Source organism: Ruditapes philippinarum, unplaced genomic scaffold (assembly GCF_026571515.1).
Source record: "Ruditapes philippinarum isolate M1 unplaced genomic scaffold, ASM2657151v2 ctg1246_1_1_1_1, whole genome shotgun sequence".
Lineage (NCBI taxonomy): Eukaryota > Metazoa > Mollusca > Bivalvia > Venerida > Veneridae > Ruditapes > Ruditapes philippinarum.
Window position 1 is genome coordinate 64,710 of NW_026858568.1, and position 16,941 is coordinate 81,650.

Consider the following 16,941-nt stretch of genomic DNA (forward strand, 5'->3'; position numbering starts at 1 on the left):
TCTGTTTATATACGGTCATATAACCTGCAAACGAATTTATAATGCAGCAATGTTCATCTATTTATTTAAAAAAAAGAGATTTCTTCATAAATTGACAGCAGCCGTGTTTATAAATCTATATAAACGTCACGATTATAATCCGTTTCAAAATACATTTTTGCAGCATCTACATATAGCTTTATACACTTGCATATTAAGCTATTTATTCCTGTATTCTCTGAAGAGATGTATAATAGTAAACAGAGGGAAAACGATTTTTCAGGGGTGGCGGGTAGGTCAATTTTGGAAAGTCAGATCGTTAAAATATAAAAGATAATCGAACACATTATTGGACTGTATTTACTTGTTTATTTTCACACTTTCAACATAGTATAATAAAAACATCAACAAAGCAATGGTTTTCATCCAATCTTCTAGAATTCTGCTTCCTGTAATTCTACAATAAAGCATGATTTGAGATGTGCACTTGATGTCTTGAAGTGCACATCCGCCGCATATACAAATATGGACACATAAAATCTGCAATAGACCTAGCTTATAAGTCTCCCTAGATTTAAGACAAAACGCATGTTTAAATATTAGCATAGTAACTGTAAATAGACAACGTGAAGAAAAAAATAAATATAAATGATGGATGGATGGTTCACAATAGATGCTGAATAATGAATAATACATTTAGTTTATAACATGTGAAGAAAATAAAAATACAAAGTAGCTGCGTGCTTATTCTAAAAGCAGTTAACACTATCTACCTATGAATAAAATACTTTTCTTGAAACATGAAGTTTTTCAAATTTGAGCCGCGTCATGACAAAACCAACATAATGAGTTTGCGACCAACATGGATCCAGACCAGCCTGCGCATCCGCACAGTCTGATCAGGATCTCTGCTGTTCGCTTACAAACCCTACTACAAGTAGAGAAACTGATAGCGAACAGCAAGGATCCTGATCAGACTGCGCGGACGCGCAGGCTGGTCTCGATCCATGCTGGTCGCAAACGCACTGTGTTGGTTTTGTCGTGACGCGGCTCATTAATAGAGTATCTAGTACTGAGAACTGGTCTCAACTGGGAGGGAACTCAAAGACGCTAATGTCAATACACTAAGTACGTAATACTTAAACGTATATATAAATATTTCAGAAGACAGGAAGAACACAAAGAGAGCACCGAAAAGAAGCAACAAACAAACAAACATGATATCAGATTTATATATGTGACTACGCCATACCTATAGCAATCTGCCCTTTTCACAGACGTTCAGACGTTTACACATCAAAAATAAACTTCCCATTAAAATTCTTGAAAACTCTTTGTAACGAAACGAGTAAAATCATTGAAAACAGGCATTGGCTTAAATACGTCGTTTTTGCAATTACCTTTTCTTGTGAAATTTAACTTCATTGTTCAGGAAATTTAATATACGACTTTTCTTGTACACTTGTTCTGACAAATGCAATCTGAATTCTGTTTCCCTGTGTATTGTAAAACACAATAATTGTACGAACATGGTATAAATTTAGTCATTCATTATTGTTATTATACCATTACCTTTGGGTCACATGTTTATTAATTTTCTCCACAACAACAGCAATGTTTTGTTTATACAATCTTTCATTGCTTAAGTCAATATAACTCAGTCTGGCCAAAATCTTGCGAATCTGGTCCGGGGCACTCTCTATAGGGGAAAACCTTAATAACACTGGTATGATAGGCTTATTGAATGTCTCTGCCAGCATTAAGTCCTTTTTACAATTATCACTTTGTAAATACTTCGGAGTGATACATGAAAGTACCACGGAGGAGGATTTCATGTTACGTTGTATCAATGATTGCAACGTGTCACCGCTGCCGTCATGTGTCGCTGTGCTACTGCGTCCACTTTTACTACTGTGTGTACGGTTTGGTTGTGGAGCCATGTTTATATCGGCCCAGCAGTTTAATCCATTGGATTCCAGGACTCGTTTGATATCTTCGACTTTAGCTTGCATGTCCCACTGATAACTGATAAATACTTGCGGTTCACCGTCACCAATATAAATATTCTGCATCCCGTCTGCAAATTATAAGACATACACTAAAATTATGTTCTATGCAGACATGTTTTATTACACATATAGGACAATGTTCATATTCTAGTGTAGATTGCATAATATCAAATATAAGACATGCACTAAAATTATAACTGTGCAGTCAAGAATTAATTAATATGCATACAAGTCAAAATTTAATTCAATCCAATCCGATCAATTACCTCGTGCTATTCCATTATTAGACAAATGTGTACGTTACTTTTGCATAATTATATTTGCATTTTCAGACAATGAGAATTTTATAATACATGGAAATTGTCAAAGTATGACGCATTGTACTGAACGTATAAGAACAAAATGAGCTTTTCTGTGAGTGAATAATTATGAAACTTGTTAAGAAGTTGTAGGACACAATATTTTAACTGATAAAATAACTGAAGATCGTAATTTTTTTTTTTGGAAATATTCACAATTTTCTAAATTTCCTAGGTGAAACCTAATTTCTTAAACCCCATTATGCCGCAGAAATGCATCTAGTTTTTTATAAGGAAGTCAAAATATGCCTAATTCTTTATTTATTTTTTTCTTCTTTTCGGCCACATTATTTCACATTTGATGCTACTGTTTTCAGGTAACAAGCATCTAACATTTAAATGTTATAAAACTCATGTTTCCTTTTTCGAAAGAAGTAAAAAGTTGTTTTTGAGGCATTTTGTGCCTTTAACCTTGTATTTGTAACAAAGGGATGAATATAGAGCTATTTGATATGGTATGGACATACTTGTCTGGAATGCATATTTTATTATTATAAAATGGTCCTAGAAACATTTGCAATCTCCTACGCAGTGATCTCCCCTTATCAGTACAGAGATCTCTGCCATCACAAACATAAAATTATAAATATCAATATTTTGATATTTTATATTTTTTAGCTTTTTTATTTATTTTTCATTATTTTGTATACTTTTGATAATTTTTTGATAAAATATAACGGACGCAGGTACGAAAAGTTAAAAATAAAACAGAAAAAGAAAAAATGACGTTAGATTTTCTATGTTGCGGTCGATATTTACATTTGAATTTCGACGTTACGTCATGTGACTTTCATCATCATGTGACGTCTGTGAAGGCAGTGATTACAATTCTGCCAAGGGAGGTTATCAACGTGAGGAGTTTGAAACATTTGTATAAGATGAAGACACGGGGATAAGGTGACGGTATAGATACATTGTATTTTGTATAGTGGGATAGTGATATTGATATAAATGAATATACATTGTATTTGTATAGAGAGCTGAAAATATAAAAGAAGCTTATTTTTTACTTCTCGAGTATGCAAGTGCTTCTAGTGGTTTAAGTCCGTCGGCCATTTTGTTGAGATATGCCTGCTCTAGAACGACACCAGGGACCCGACGGAGCGGCTTAATGTGATGCTCAAGCACGTCCAGACTTTCGTTGTACATCTTCGTTTCAAAATCTATAGCTGGACATTCACCTATAATGTAAAATGACTTAAGATAACTCAACAATGACAATTAGTAACGCAACTTATATATGAGCCGCGTCACGACAAAACCAACGTAATGTGTTTGCGACCAGCATGGATCCAGACCAGCATGCGCCTCCACGCAGTCTGATCAGGATCCATGCTGTTCGCTTAAAAACCCTATTACAAGTAGAGAAACTGATAGCGAACAGCATGGATCCTGATCAGACTGCGCGGAGGCGCAGGCTGGTCTGGATCCATGCTGGTCGCAAACCCACTATGTTGGTTTTGTCGTGACGCGGCTCATATAGTTATAGCTGTATAATCGGTTAAGGTGTACAATAACCACAACATTTAAATACTTATTCTCACTTTCCTTCACTATCAATAAATCATTGTAGATAAAAGTTACTATGTCACATTTTAAAAAAAAAGGGTGACATTAAAATCTAAAAGTTCAATAAAATTGAATTTAACTAGAGTTGAAATAAGTTTTCAAAAAAACAAATATCTTGAGGATAAATACACGTTTTTTAAGGGTTTCAGACAACAAGTTTATTAAACAAATTTTCAAGTGTTTGTTAAATATTTGATATAAATGCTGACCATTGATATTGTTTTGGATTTTTCGTTGTGTCAATCCTTATTTACCCAATCAAAGCCTTATACTGTGGTCAGTTTGAATGCACTTGACCTTCCGTTAACATTACTATGATAATACTATATGCTTTTAAATGAGCAAATCGTAGGACTTTCTGACACCGTTTATACATTCGGATGTTATAGAACATCTCTTTCACCTAAAGCGTCTATATCGTATACATGTACTCAATATTTTGTATGATCAATGAACACGTCTACGAGAGATTTTCTCAAAATAAGAATTGAATTTTGTTTTGCCATGTTACAAAAAGTTAATACTTGACTTTCTTACCTAAAACAGCTTTGAGTGAATGTCTCAGGTTCGGCCAAACATTTTTGAAAACTGCAGACACAAGCTTCTTGCCCAGCCAATCAGCAAATAGCACCTCGTGAAAAACGAACGGTGACGCCGCCGCCGCTTCCGTTACTAAGACAACCACGTGCGTCGCTGTCGCCATCTGTGGACCATTTATCTCAAGAAATTCTTCTTTTGACTTTCCTAGTTTTATACTATCGTGGTGAATAACCTTAAAACATATGTTGAAGTCAAAATAAAGTAATATAAAGTTTATGGTTATTGCAGAAACTCCTTTAACAAACAATTAATATTACTAAAGCATATAGTTCAACGAAGTGTGAATATTAGAATTTACTAATAGAATTCTAAAAAAATAATAATTTCATTGCGTTAACTTGTTATGTCATGAAACAATGCAAATATCTATGCATAATTTATTGTCACATTATTGGTAAAAGTTATATTTGTTTTATTTGTAATGCTTGGATAGTCATATTGTCTTTTTAATTAGTAATAAGGTTTAACGAGGGAAGAAATATAGACATGAAAGTTTTAAATCTACAGAAAATAGCAGCAATAAAAGTTATCTAAAACCCTAAGAGAAGAAAGACGTCTTTTAATAAAGGAGACATTCTGACTATGAAAGAATATGTTTTAGACATAAAAGGCGCGAACAGAACAATATTATAGCAGACAAAGCACGGAAACAAACAACTGCAATGAAATGCGTTTAAAATTTGCATTCGACGTGGACGATGAACGTCCAAAAGCAACAAAATACAGTATTTTCCCGTGAAAGATGTAAGATTCGCAACATAATCCCCTGAAAAGAAGGGTGAGAAAATTCGCGACAAAATCGCCTGAACTAAGGGGGCGATAAATGTTAGATTCGCGACAAAAAAGCTATTCAGAGATAAGATTGGCGGCAAAACCGGTTAAAAAAATTCATTAGATAGATATTACTTTCGCGACGAAATCGGCTTCAAAGAGGAGCAATATATATGTTACATTCGCGACGAAATAGGCTGTAAAGAATAGCGAAATGTGTATTACATTTGCGACAAAACCTGCTGAAGAGAAAAGAAAGATGTGTATATAACATTCTCACTACATGTTACATGCGCGACATAATCGACCGTAAACAGTAGCGAGATAAATGTTACATTCGCGATGATATCAACTGTACATAATGAAAAGTGAGAAATATGTTACATTCGCGACGATATCGATTGTAAAGAGGAATGAGATATATGCTACATTCGCGACGATATCAACAGTAAGGAGTGAGATACATGCTACATTTGCGACCGTAAAGGAAAGAGAGAAGTAAGTTAAATTCGCGACAATATCGATCGGAAAGAAAAGTGAGATACATGTTACGTCCGCGACAAAATCGACTGTAAAAAAACAGAGAGACAAATGTTACGTTCGCGTAAAAAATCTGCTGTAAGAGAAGATAAATGTTACATTCGCGACAAAATCGACTGTAAAGGGTGAGATACATGTTAAATTTGCGTCCATATGGACTGTAAGAGGAAGTGAGATAAATGTTACATTCGCGGCAACGATATCGATGAAAGAAAAGTGAGATACAAGATATATTCGCGACGATACAGTGGAGTGAGATATATGTTATCGTTCGACATAATCGCCTGTAAAGAGAAATGAGATATCTACAGCAAGGGAGGGAATGCTACATATTTATGACTATAAGTTTACAAGCGATAGTCTGCTCCTTCGATACCTTGCCATCCTTTGGAAACTGTCGACAAAAAAATAAAATATCACAATATTAGCAGACATGCATACAAAAGCATTAGTAAAAGGACTTTGTCCTATTAAAAGTATTTGTTCTGTCGTTTATTTCCATTGTTTTTGTTGTTTTTTTTTGTAGTTGGTTTTTTGTTGTTGTTTTTTTTTTCAGGCGAGAAATTTTTTAATTTGGCTACTTGTACATGTAAATAACTGTTTTGGTAGTATTATATGTATACTAGCTCGTATAAGATGGTCATTTGTCCCTTAATTCTAAGTAATAGAAAACTGTTCTCGGAAAATTAAATCCCTCCAGTGTGAACTTGAATCGAACCGAAAACTCTGGGTCATAAAGCCACTAATGTGATATAAATTTTGTATGATTGTTGGGCAAATAACGTTATGCAAGCAAATGATATATTTTTATAAATTTTGACATAAATCTTAAAGAGCCTGGGATTTTATTATCAATTGCGGATTATTACAGTTTATAAAGTGTCATACGTGTGTTAACTGCTCTCTTATGCAAGTATTTGTGTGGACCTAGTCCCAGATAAGAACTATCAATATTTACTTTGTTTTTTGAAAGTGGATATATTCTTGACAAGTGTAAATAATCATGTTTGATAAAATATACTGTTAAATTAAATACCTAACATAAATTTACATTTTATAACAGACCTTTTTTGACAGACAGCATTTAAAAACCATTTTTATCGCTTTTTTAAGGAGTGTTTTTAGATAATGATATGCCATTTTCATTATACAAAGTTTCAAAGGAATAAAATATGTGACTTTACAAAGACACATTGTGTTTGATGTTTCTCAATTTCTTTTATAGGACTGCAAGTTAACATTGAATGATTAGTGTATTTGTTTGAGAAAAAATAGGGTAGGATTATTGTAAGAGTATCTTTGAAGTATTCCACCCGACTGAAAGTTTGAATCGCTAAGTACATGTATATATGTCCCATGTAAAATCCATGAAAGCCAAAGGTCTAGATAGACTTACTATGTCCCTTTTATTATCTCGTACATTAAAACTACACTAATATCAAACGTAACGTAATTGCCATTACGTCAGCAACGTTCATTAACAAAATGGAATTTCTTTCTGGCTGCATTTTTTCAGTAAATATAGCAAACTATGTACATCTATCTATTAAATATGATAAAATAATATAATAGCAAAATATGTACAAGTATTGTATAAAAAATCTTATTGCTCAAAATTCATATTTTAATTATCATGTCAAATAAATAAATACAACATTCAGTATAATATACGAATGTGATTCGGTATGACGTTGCAGAACGGAGGACGCTTCCTAGTATAATCGACCCTTTGTGTCAAACTTCGGATAAGGTTATATAATAACCGTGGAGTTCGATTGGCCGCACTAGAAAATTTCAGCCCAATTAAGAAACCAGTTCCTGATGAAGATAACCTTAAAATAATCTTATCTTGTGTCAAGTCCTTAATGAATTAAAGGACAATGACTATAGCCCTCCCTCGAGACGCCAACAGTTTATGATGGATAAAGAAAAAAGTGCTAAACTTCTTAAAATGATGCCTGACTTTTCTAAATTAAGGTATATAAGAACTTTATGATATAACCGCCATTGTTAATGATATAATATGTCATGACAATGATATTATTTGGGAACAATTAGTTATAAGTTACTTAAAATCGGATTAACATAATCTTTTTTCTTTTTAATCTTCAGTAGATTTGACTTTAAAATTTATTAGTCAGTCATATACAAAACTTGACTTGAAGCAATTTTTTAAATCTACCCAACGCGAACAAGGTATTAATTGCATAATTTTAAAACGATTTCATTTTGAAAGATCCATAAAAAAAAATTTTTTTCATGCAATAATTCTATAATTATTTACGAACAGTTGATTATTTAGTCATAAAGCATTATAAAAAAAAGTCTTCAACCTGTCATTGAAAGTAACGAGAAAAATAGATAATACACATGTTTTGTCAATAAATGTATAAATTAAAGTTTTATCTTCTTATAATCATATTATTTGTTGAAAGGTTTTAGCGTTGAACGAGTCTAAAAGCATTTTCATGTTAAAACCATATTATTGTCCGGCTATTGCACCATTATTGATAAGTCTGCACAATTTTAGACCGTCGGAATATTCGGCCATTTTTGTGTTATCAAAACTGCTCGAATAAATGTCTAATTTTTTTTAATTTCTGGAAAACGGCAAAGATAACAAAATACTAGTACATGTATATATACGCTATATTGATAAATTAGGCCCTACTTATACATGTATGTTATTACCTTAGTAAAATAATAATATTTAGCGTTTCCAATGCTTTCTTAGCATATCTTCAGCCGACATTTTAATAAACAATTAATAACCAGTTCAATAGTATTACCTATATATTCTGTAGACTTGTATTCAGGTAACAATTTTCTTATTGACATTGGCAAAGATTTGAACTTATAAGGGGACGCCAAATCTGTATGGCGTTCAAGAAAAATCTTTAAACAGGTACGCTGTTGCAATAATTTTTGTAAATCTTATGTGTGCAATCATTGGAACATGCATGGTCTCTTTAGAAATTCCGAAAATTCGATTCTTTTCTCGCTTTTCAACAAATATTTACAGAATTTTCTAGAACTGCTCCGTACTATTGATTGAACAGTGACAAAAAAAGATGACATGTTTTAGCAGAAATTCCAATATCATTCCAATATTCCGACACTGTCAACGTTTTAATAATCAAACAGAAGGGCATTGTCAGTAAATGGATTATCAGGAATGGGAACGACAATAGAATAGCTATATCTCGAAGGCAGGTAAATCCGGTAACGGAAAAGTTCAATAACCCTTTCAATTTGATGATACTGTATTCTTCAATGATTTCTATACAAACTTCGATTAATTTGTCATTCATATTGATGTTTTCATTTATATTCATATATATCTATAAATCCTACCGTATACACAGCTTGAGATATACACAGAATAGATGGATTTAAACTCTTTATATAAGAATTAACACATCAAGAAACAGTCATGGTGTACTTAAAATATATACAAAAATATTCAAACTTGAACACCTAACCTATTCATTTCTTAATATATATCTAATTCTGTCCGTCATCTATCATGATTCAGGTTGTTAGTTTCTTTAATTCAAATTTTACTTTAAATGCGTGATCGCTAAAACATTGCACGAAATGCCACGTGCCAAGTTAAAGCCAGCAACAGAAGTTGAAATATAATGGAAACATCCTACAGAAGCGTACCACACAAAAATAGTTTGTTTTTTTTCAATACAGAATATAATAATAATAATAATAATAATAATAATAATAATACATGTAATTTATAATAATAATAATAATAATAATAATTTATTTAATGAAGGTAACATTTGAAGATTTACCACCGTAAAAAACAACAAATAACATATCTTCATTTTGAATATGGAAGGCATGTAAAATAACGTTACCAATGTATAAATATATATTGTTTGTATGCCTAAATATCAATAAAACTTATGAATGGGCTTTATTGAAATAACGATAAGTGTTCAAAGATTTTCTAAATTCCTTCATAACGCCTTATACAAAAAACAAATGTCAGACGATATCATAATTTTCTTGTCTATAGTTGAAACGTGATAGTTTAAAACAGATCACTTTTATCTATTTTATGCTTTTAAAACCCGATAAATCGATTTATTTTACAACAGTCTTTTAGTTTTTATGAACTAGGTCATCTTAACATATCGATTTCTGTTGTCCAAATGTTATTTTATTTACTACATTATTAGAGTATTTAACAAAATAAGAGGAAATAATTATAAGAATATAAAGTGACCATTGCAATATTACGATGAAGGTTCCATGAAGTCTTGTATAAAGACCCCAGCATTTGATTGATAGCCCGAATAAAGTTGACCCTGAAAACATTTATCATTTAAGTACTTACAATGCGTTTAAGCACTTAAACCCCTTGTTCAAATAAAAACCTAACGGGAATTTATCAAGCATGTAGATTATAGATACAGTTCATTGTTAAAGTATACCTTAACAATACCTTTAAACTGATAGTATACAAATTATAATTTCAGCATAGAACGAATGCCATATTTTGTGGGGTTGAAGATTTGTTGAAAGATCTGTTTCAAACTTTATAGCGATAGATATTTAAGATTTATTTGTATGTACCTACTGCAGTTTATATGGTTATAAAGTGTGCTGTATATATAAGCTAATATATATGTTTAAAGTTCTTGAAATCATTGAAGGAGCTTGTCCAAACTTAAGTACATGGACATGTAAGAAATTTACTGTTGTAGATACACTTAAGGACCAATGTTTTCATAGGCTCGACATACGTTTTCTATTTTTGTAAAATAAATTTTGCAATAAAAAAAAGCGGAAACTTAAATTTTTAGCAAAATGAACATGTTTTTGACATTTGAAGTTCGTTACCTGTAGATTCTTTTTCCTGAGATCCATTTTCATGTTCTGTGCCAACCTCACATCAGCCGGGTCGTAAATCATGTACACAACATCCGGTTTCGGTCTCTGGGATCGAGCACGAAGGTGCCAGTTATCCGGTAATTTATGTTCTTTGTCCAGAGTCAACAGTATACTCTGCATTATTTTCTTCCTGACCACTCTACTATCTATACCTAATTGGTTAATCATGTCATGATCAGTTAGAGACATCAATAAAAATCCATCTACCATATTTTCCGCCAGACTCTGACGGTAAAATTCTTTAATACCAAGTTTAAATAACCATTCTTGTAAATCACTGGTGTCCCACTGGCATATTTTCTTTTTCTTATAATTGCCTGTAAAATCGGTATCAAGAGATTGTATTTGTAACGGAAGGTTCATCATGGCATATTTTTCCAAGCTCTCCATGATTGTTCCTATCACAACGGAAGTTTTCTCGGCTAGACTTAGTTTAGAATAATCTGTGACATCTACAGCTTGTTTCATCATAGGAATGAAGTCTTTTGGGGGCTCTGATTTTTCTATCGAACTGAACATGATAGGAAATATTGCAACAGAGTGAGGATTTGCTTTAGTCCGTTCTAGCAAGGTTTTACCTTCGTACACAGATACGGGACATAGAAAGTAACTATCTGACAAAAACAAAATGGCTGCTCGACATTTTTCAACAGCTTCCATACGCAAAGAAAACCAGCACGGACTTCCGGTGTTTTCCTCGTCCTTATCAAACCATATATCTTCAGCAAGGTTATTTTCTTTTAGCTGTTTTACTGTTTCTACAACAAATTTCCTCTCTATGAAACCAGCATCTGGCGAATATGATACAAACACACTTTTCTTAACTTTCTTTGGTTTTTGAGACTGCTGTCCCGACGGCGTCTGCGGGTTATGAACTGCCGGTGGCGGTGCTTGGTCAGTGCTTGGTAATTTTATAACTTCCTGTCGTTTAGAGGCTTGTGCCTTTTGTTCTTGTTTCCCGTGCTGAGATATAGCATTAGACACTGAATCAAACTGGTCAATATCATCTGGGTCCTTACCTTCAATATCATCATGATTGTTCATGGTCTCATCTTCCATAACAGCGTTGTTTTCACCACTTCCTAGTCCCTGTTCGCCCGCACCCTCATTTATTTCTTTTCCACGACCGTCGGGATGCTCTTCGGTCGCGTCTTCTGTACGAGAATTAGGATTTTCAGCTCCCATATCCCCATTTACATTATCCTTATTATTATTAACATCCCCTATTGGCGGTTCTGTTGCTTCTAGTTGCTCGTCCTGTTCTTTGCCCGCGGACGTTAAACCTACTTCCTCCGTAGTCCCGTTTTCGGGAACAATATTTTCACTGACTTGTTCGGTCATATTGTTTACTCCATGTTTTTATGTCTTGTCATACTTAAATTTAATATCATAGTATTCCGTTCACGTATTGAGCCGCCTATATCCATGTACACATTTCTAAAGCCGCGCATGGAAACCAAACATTCAATCGCTTATGCCGTTCAATACTTGTACTATAGGTAAAGTTTATAACACTCTGCTGTTATATTGTCAAATTTAGTTCTTAAAAGTTTCAATAAACCCGATAAAATTCCGACTTTAGTTGTAATGTATGATAATACATTCCTTAATGAGAAATTTTGTTGTCTAACATTTGAATATTCGATATTTTATGCTGTATATCCTTTTCACATTATTTGTCGAAAGGATTAACGTATGCCTGATTAATGCGTTCACACGGGCCCACTGATAAAAGACATTTAATTTTACATTGATCGACTAAAGAGATTAGTTCGGCGCTTAAATATTTAACTCGGCGGATTTTCATATTAGAATAAAGTTATCACCATGCTTATTTTATATATATATATATAGATATAATTTATATATATATGACGCGCGACGCGAGAAAACCGGTCTTAATGACACGACAATAAATGTGCACTACAGCGATTTAAATGACGTCACTCTTGTTGCGTATTACACATGTAAATACGGAAATACTGTTTATCGTGTGCTATTGATATTTTTTAAAAGTGTATTGACTTTGGAATTCAGAGGAAACATTTAAAGATGGAGGAGGAATTAGAAGTAAGTGTCTATTATGTATAATTGATGAAAATCAACAAGAAAAAACATATTTTGCATGTTTATAAATTATAATCGGAGCATAGCATTGATAATCTTTTATTGTTGGTAGTACACCGACGTTTGTAAACAGTAAAGAATCTACAGTATACAGTACTTACATTAGATCTAAGTATACAATATACAAAAGAATAAGAATTGGCAACTCCGAGCGGTGCCTTTATATAGAATAAATTTAGATCTGAATCTACGTTGTTTTGATTTTAACTGTCCAGTACAGTTTTGTAGTGAGCGTTTGTTTTCATAATTCATATATTATCGGCAAATTGTTTTAAGAATAATCTAATCAGTCGCAAGTTAAATTAATACTCATAATTCATTTTGAAAATTGTTGCAAGAAAATAGGAAAGTAATATGTCCAAATATGCTAAGTCATCATGGAGTAAAAAATGTTTTTTAGATTATAATATTGATTAATAATACAAATTAGAACTGATAAGTGTATAGCTCAGTGGATAATGCACTGGCCTGTCACGCAAACGAATCGAGTTCGAATCCCAGCTGAAGCTAACATTTTAATTCATTTCTTTTTATTTTTAATTTTTTTTTCATTTATAGGATCTTGAATCCCTTTACTCGGATCATTTTGGAAGGACTCCTAACAACTCTCAAACCACAGAATTTTCGGGAGATAATAGTGACTCAGATTATTCTGATGAAGGAGAATGCGAGAATGACGAGGCCGAACTCGTATCTACAAGAGCAAGAGACTTCACCACCGCGAACAGTCAGTCTGATCATGATGGAACGGATAGTAATAGTAGTGAGGAGGAAATTTGTGAAACATGTGATGATACACAGACAGTAAGACAATTTATTATAAAAGGTTGTGGTTGTCGTCTTAATTGTCATACAAAGTTTAAATTTGACGACATACTGAGTCATATTCTTTCTATCAGGGAAATGACAAAGGATGAGAAAGAACTGTGTATCATGTCGTTAGTGGCTGAGGGAAACGACGAGAAAACTAAACGTGGCAAAAAAAGGCAGCGTTCAAGGAAGACATTTCGGGTATCAGGAAAAACGGTTTGCAAAGGAACATTCATGTTATGTTATGACATTACGAAATATGCATTAGGAGCCATTGTTAAACATGTCAGTCATCACGGCGTAACTCCAAGGCAGCATGGCAACGCAGGTAAAAAACCAAAGCATTCTATTACGTATGATGATGTCATACGCGTTGTTTATTTCATCCGAAATTATGCAGAAGAAAGAGGTCTCCCTCAACCTGCAGCCCCTCGTTGCCTAGACAACATCCCACCAGTGTATCTGACGTCTGACACAACCAAAAAAGACATGCATCAGCTGTACAAACAGTCTTGTTCAGATCCCCGTGTACGCGCTTTAGAGCTCACGTCATTCAAAGACATCTGGCGGACATGTTTACCGCATATACGTATAGCTAGCCCTAAAGATGATGTATGTGCCACTTGTGAGAAGCTGCGCAGACAAATATCAGGTACAGTGACTGAGGATGTGACACTAGAAACAACGACGGCACTGCGGGACCACGTACTTCTTGCACAAAAGGTAATGATATAAAAAAAAACAATAATGTAATTTCACACTTATAAATAATTTAAACAGATATTTGACCTGCATGAATTATTAATTATTTTCTAAGCATATCTTATAATAACAAATAAGACTCGATGCACGAAAGTATTGAAAAAAATGCATGTGCTTTCTATTCCGAAAATATTATGATTCTTATGATTTTGAATATTAAAATCGTTGTTTTAAGAAGTTAAAATTATGTTTTACTTTGGATATATTTTTTTTTGTAATTTTATAGGAACGTGATCTATATAATGAGTGCATACGGCGTAGTGTTGACACACGTGACTCGGAGGAAAAGTTTGTCCATCTTACATTTGACTTTAGTCAGAACGTCAGTTTGCCTCATTTTTCTCGCCAGATGGGTCCATTATACTTTCTAACCCTACGTAAAATACAAATATTCGGAGTAAGACTGGATGGCATGCCTCACCAACTCAACTTCCTGATTGACGAAGATCAAACCATAGGTCCAGATGGTAAAGGGACACACGGACCTGACGCTGTGCTGTCGATGGTAGACTGGACATTGCAGAATCACGCTAATCAGACTCCTGCCTTGTCGATACACTCGGATAATTGCCCAGGTAATTATTTTTATTTTTAACATAATATTTACAATGCGGTTAATTATATCACCTTAACTACCATCTTAACGATCAGATATAAAATTATATTAATACTTGCGATATATATACTTTTTAAAATTAATACCAGAACCAGTTTCAACTTATGTAATATCAGGAGAAATACCAGTACTGCTGTACCAGTACTTAGTTTGCATACAGACTGTCACAACAAAATGTCCGTAATGTAAAAGTATAAACTTTCCATTAAATAGAACAATATATGTTATAAAAATGTTCTTTTCCAATTTATAATGAAATCCAAAGTAGTGCCAAATGCAGTACCAGTACCAAATTTTGAGCAGTTATTCAGTACCAGTACAAGTGGCAGCATATCTTGTGTGTGACAGTACTTATGCAGTATTTGCAAAATAAATATGCACTAGGTACTGCAGTATCAATACAAGTAATGCAATTAAATGCATGTCTGTACATAGTTAAAAATATCAGTCTTACTATTTTTTCCACAATTAAAATACTTATTGTGTATAACTCAATTGCTATTGCTCCATACAAATTAATTGAACTATATTTTAACTAGCATGCCTTATATTTCAGGGCAAAATAAAAACCGTTACACTATTGGATATTTTATGTGGCGCGTTATGACAGGACAGAATGAAAAGATCGAGTATCATATGCAAGTACCAGGTACTGATTCAAGAAATCTTAATTACTTAGATTCTTTTTTAACTTCTAGTAACTGGGCAATCTAAACAAATTTTGACAATCTTATCTGTTTTTCCCCCAAGGACAAAATATATGTAACATGAACACCGTAGTTTTGTTCAAAAGCATAATTATTTATGTTTTTCCTTTTAAATCGCAATAGGTAAGGCTTTTCCATATTAAAAATGATTTAAATTTTCTTTTAAGGACATGCGAGGTGTTTAGTTGATGCGGGATTTGCACATCTAAAAATTAAATTCCGGAGGCATGATGTAGAAACTCTTCAACAGCTGGCCGATGTAACAGAGAAATCATCTACAACCAACAGTGCTGTATGTTACCCTCAGTGGTCATGGCGGCAATGGAAACCCTTTCTAGAGAGATTTTTCAAACCAATTATTGGTATAAGGTAAACTAGGTTTATCTCATTCAAATAAAAATGTTGTTAACTCACAATTCCAGACTCTACGTTCCTGAACCATAGAAAGAGAAAATATCTTATACATGAAAATTTAAGAGTGTGTTGTTTCTATTAATCGTTTACTAGTATTTTTTTCTTTGATTTTACTCAATGGTTCTTAAAAAGTTATAAGCAATATCTAATAAAATACTTTACACATGAAAAATTGAAAAGAAAGAGTTGTCACATAGAATGTCTCCACATTTATATTATTATGAAACAGGATACATGTAAAATGTTCCGGAACAAAATATTATGCAGACGAATTCGTCGCATATATCCTCCATCTTAATACACTTTAACGTAAATAAAATTCTTTAAACAATTTTTTTCTGCCGCGTGACCAAGTTAACGGTCATGCTATGTAAGAGCTTTCCAAGCTCTACCGTTCTTTTAACTTAAATAATTCTAAATAAGCTCTGAAAAATGTTTATTTTTTTATTTATAGATGCATATTAGGAAATAAGTTTGTTGCATTTGTCATAACGGATATTTATCATTTTTCTATTGATAGAAAATTCCAGCATTTCCGGTTCCAGTCGGACACACCGGGAGTGGTAATGGCGAGAAAAACACCTGAAGGCGAGGAACATTTGATCCAAGTCTTGAAAGAACCCGGATTCCGGTTCAGTTCATGTGCCCGTCCAAGGGTTATTACGCCCGGGGGAATGACATCAGAGCGTAAGAGATATTTGTCGCGAAGTGTGCGAGCGTTTGTCAGTCAAGACAGTCAGTCATATTATCAGTGATTAAGGGGCACT

General features: G+C 33.3%; 2 protein-coding genes across 4 annotated transcripts; one reads left to right on the plus strand and one right to left on the minus strand.

Annotated features, from left to right (window-relative positions):
* Positions 1–325: 325 nt before the first annotated feature.
* On the minus strand, positions 326–12,463 carry LOC132753608 (uncharacterized). Of its 2 annotated transcripts, XM_060744094.1 has the most exons (5): positions 10,688–12,463; positions 6,204–6,221; positions 4,454–4,688; positions 3,358–3,528; positions 326–2,056 (listed from the first exon to the last, which is right to left on the minus strand). In XM_060744094.1, exons 1-5 carry the CDS (start codon positions 12,077–12,079, stop codon positions 1,548–1,550), a joined length of 2,325 nt encoding a protein of 774 aa, XP_060600077.1. In that variant the 5' UTR covers positions 12,080–12,463; the 3' UTR covers positions 326–1,547. The 2 variants fall into 2 exon arrangements, with proteins under 2 accessions (XP_060600077.1, XP_060600078.1); XM_060744095.1 differs by lacking the exon at positions 6,204–6,221 and having other exon boundaries at positions 10,688–12,462.
* Positions 12,464–12,599: 136 nt separating this feature from the next.
* On the plus strand, positions 12,600–16,941 carry LOC132753609 (uncharacterized). 2 transcript variants are annotated; one of them, XM_060744096.1, is made up of 6 exons: positions 12,600–12,808; positions 13,424–14,398; positions 14,664–15,012; positions 15,610–15,702; positions 15,928–16,129; positions 16,695–16,941. In XM_060744096.1, exons 1-6 carry the CDS (start codon positions 12,791–12,793, stop codon positions 16,927–16,929), a joined length of 1,872 nt encoding a protein of 623 aa, XP_060600079.1. In that variant the 5' UTR covers positions 12,600–12,790; the 3' UTR covers positions 16,930–16,941. The 2 variants fall into 2 exon arrangements, with proteins under 2 accessions (XP_060600079.1, XP_060600080.1); XM_060744097.1 differs by having other exon boundaries at positions 15,928–16,122; positions 16,695–16,874.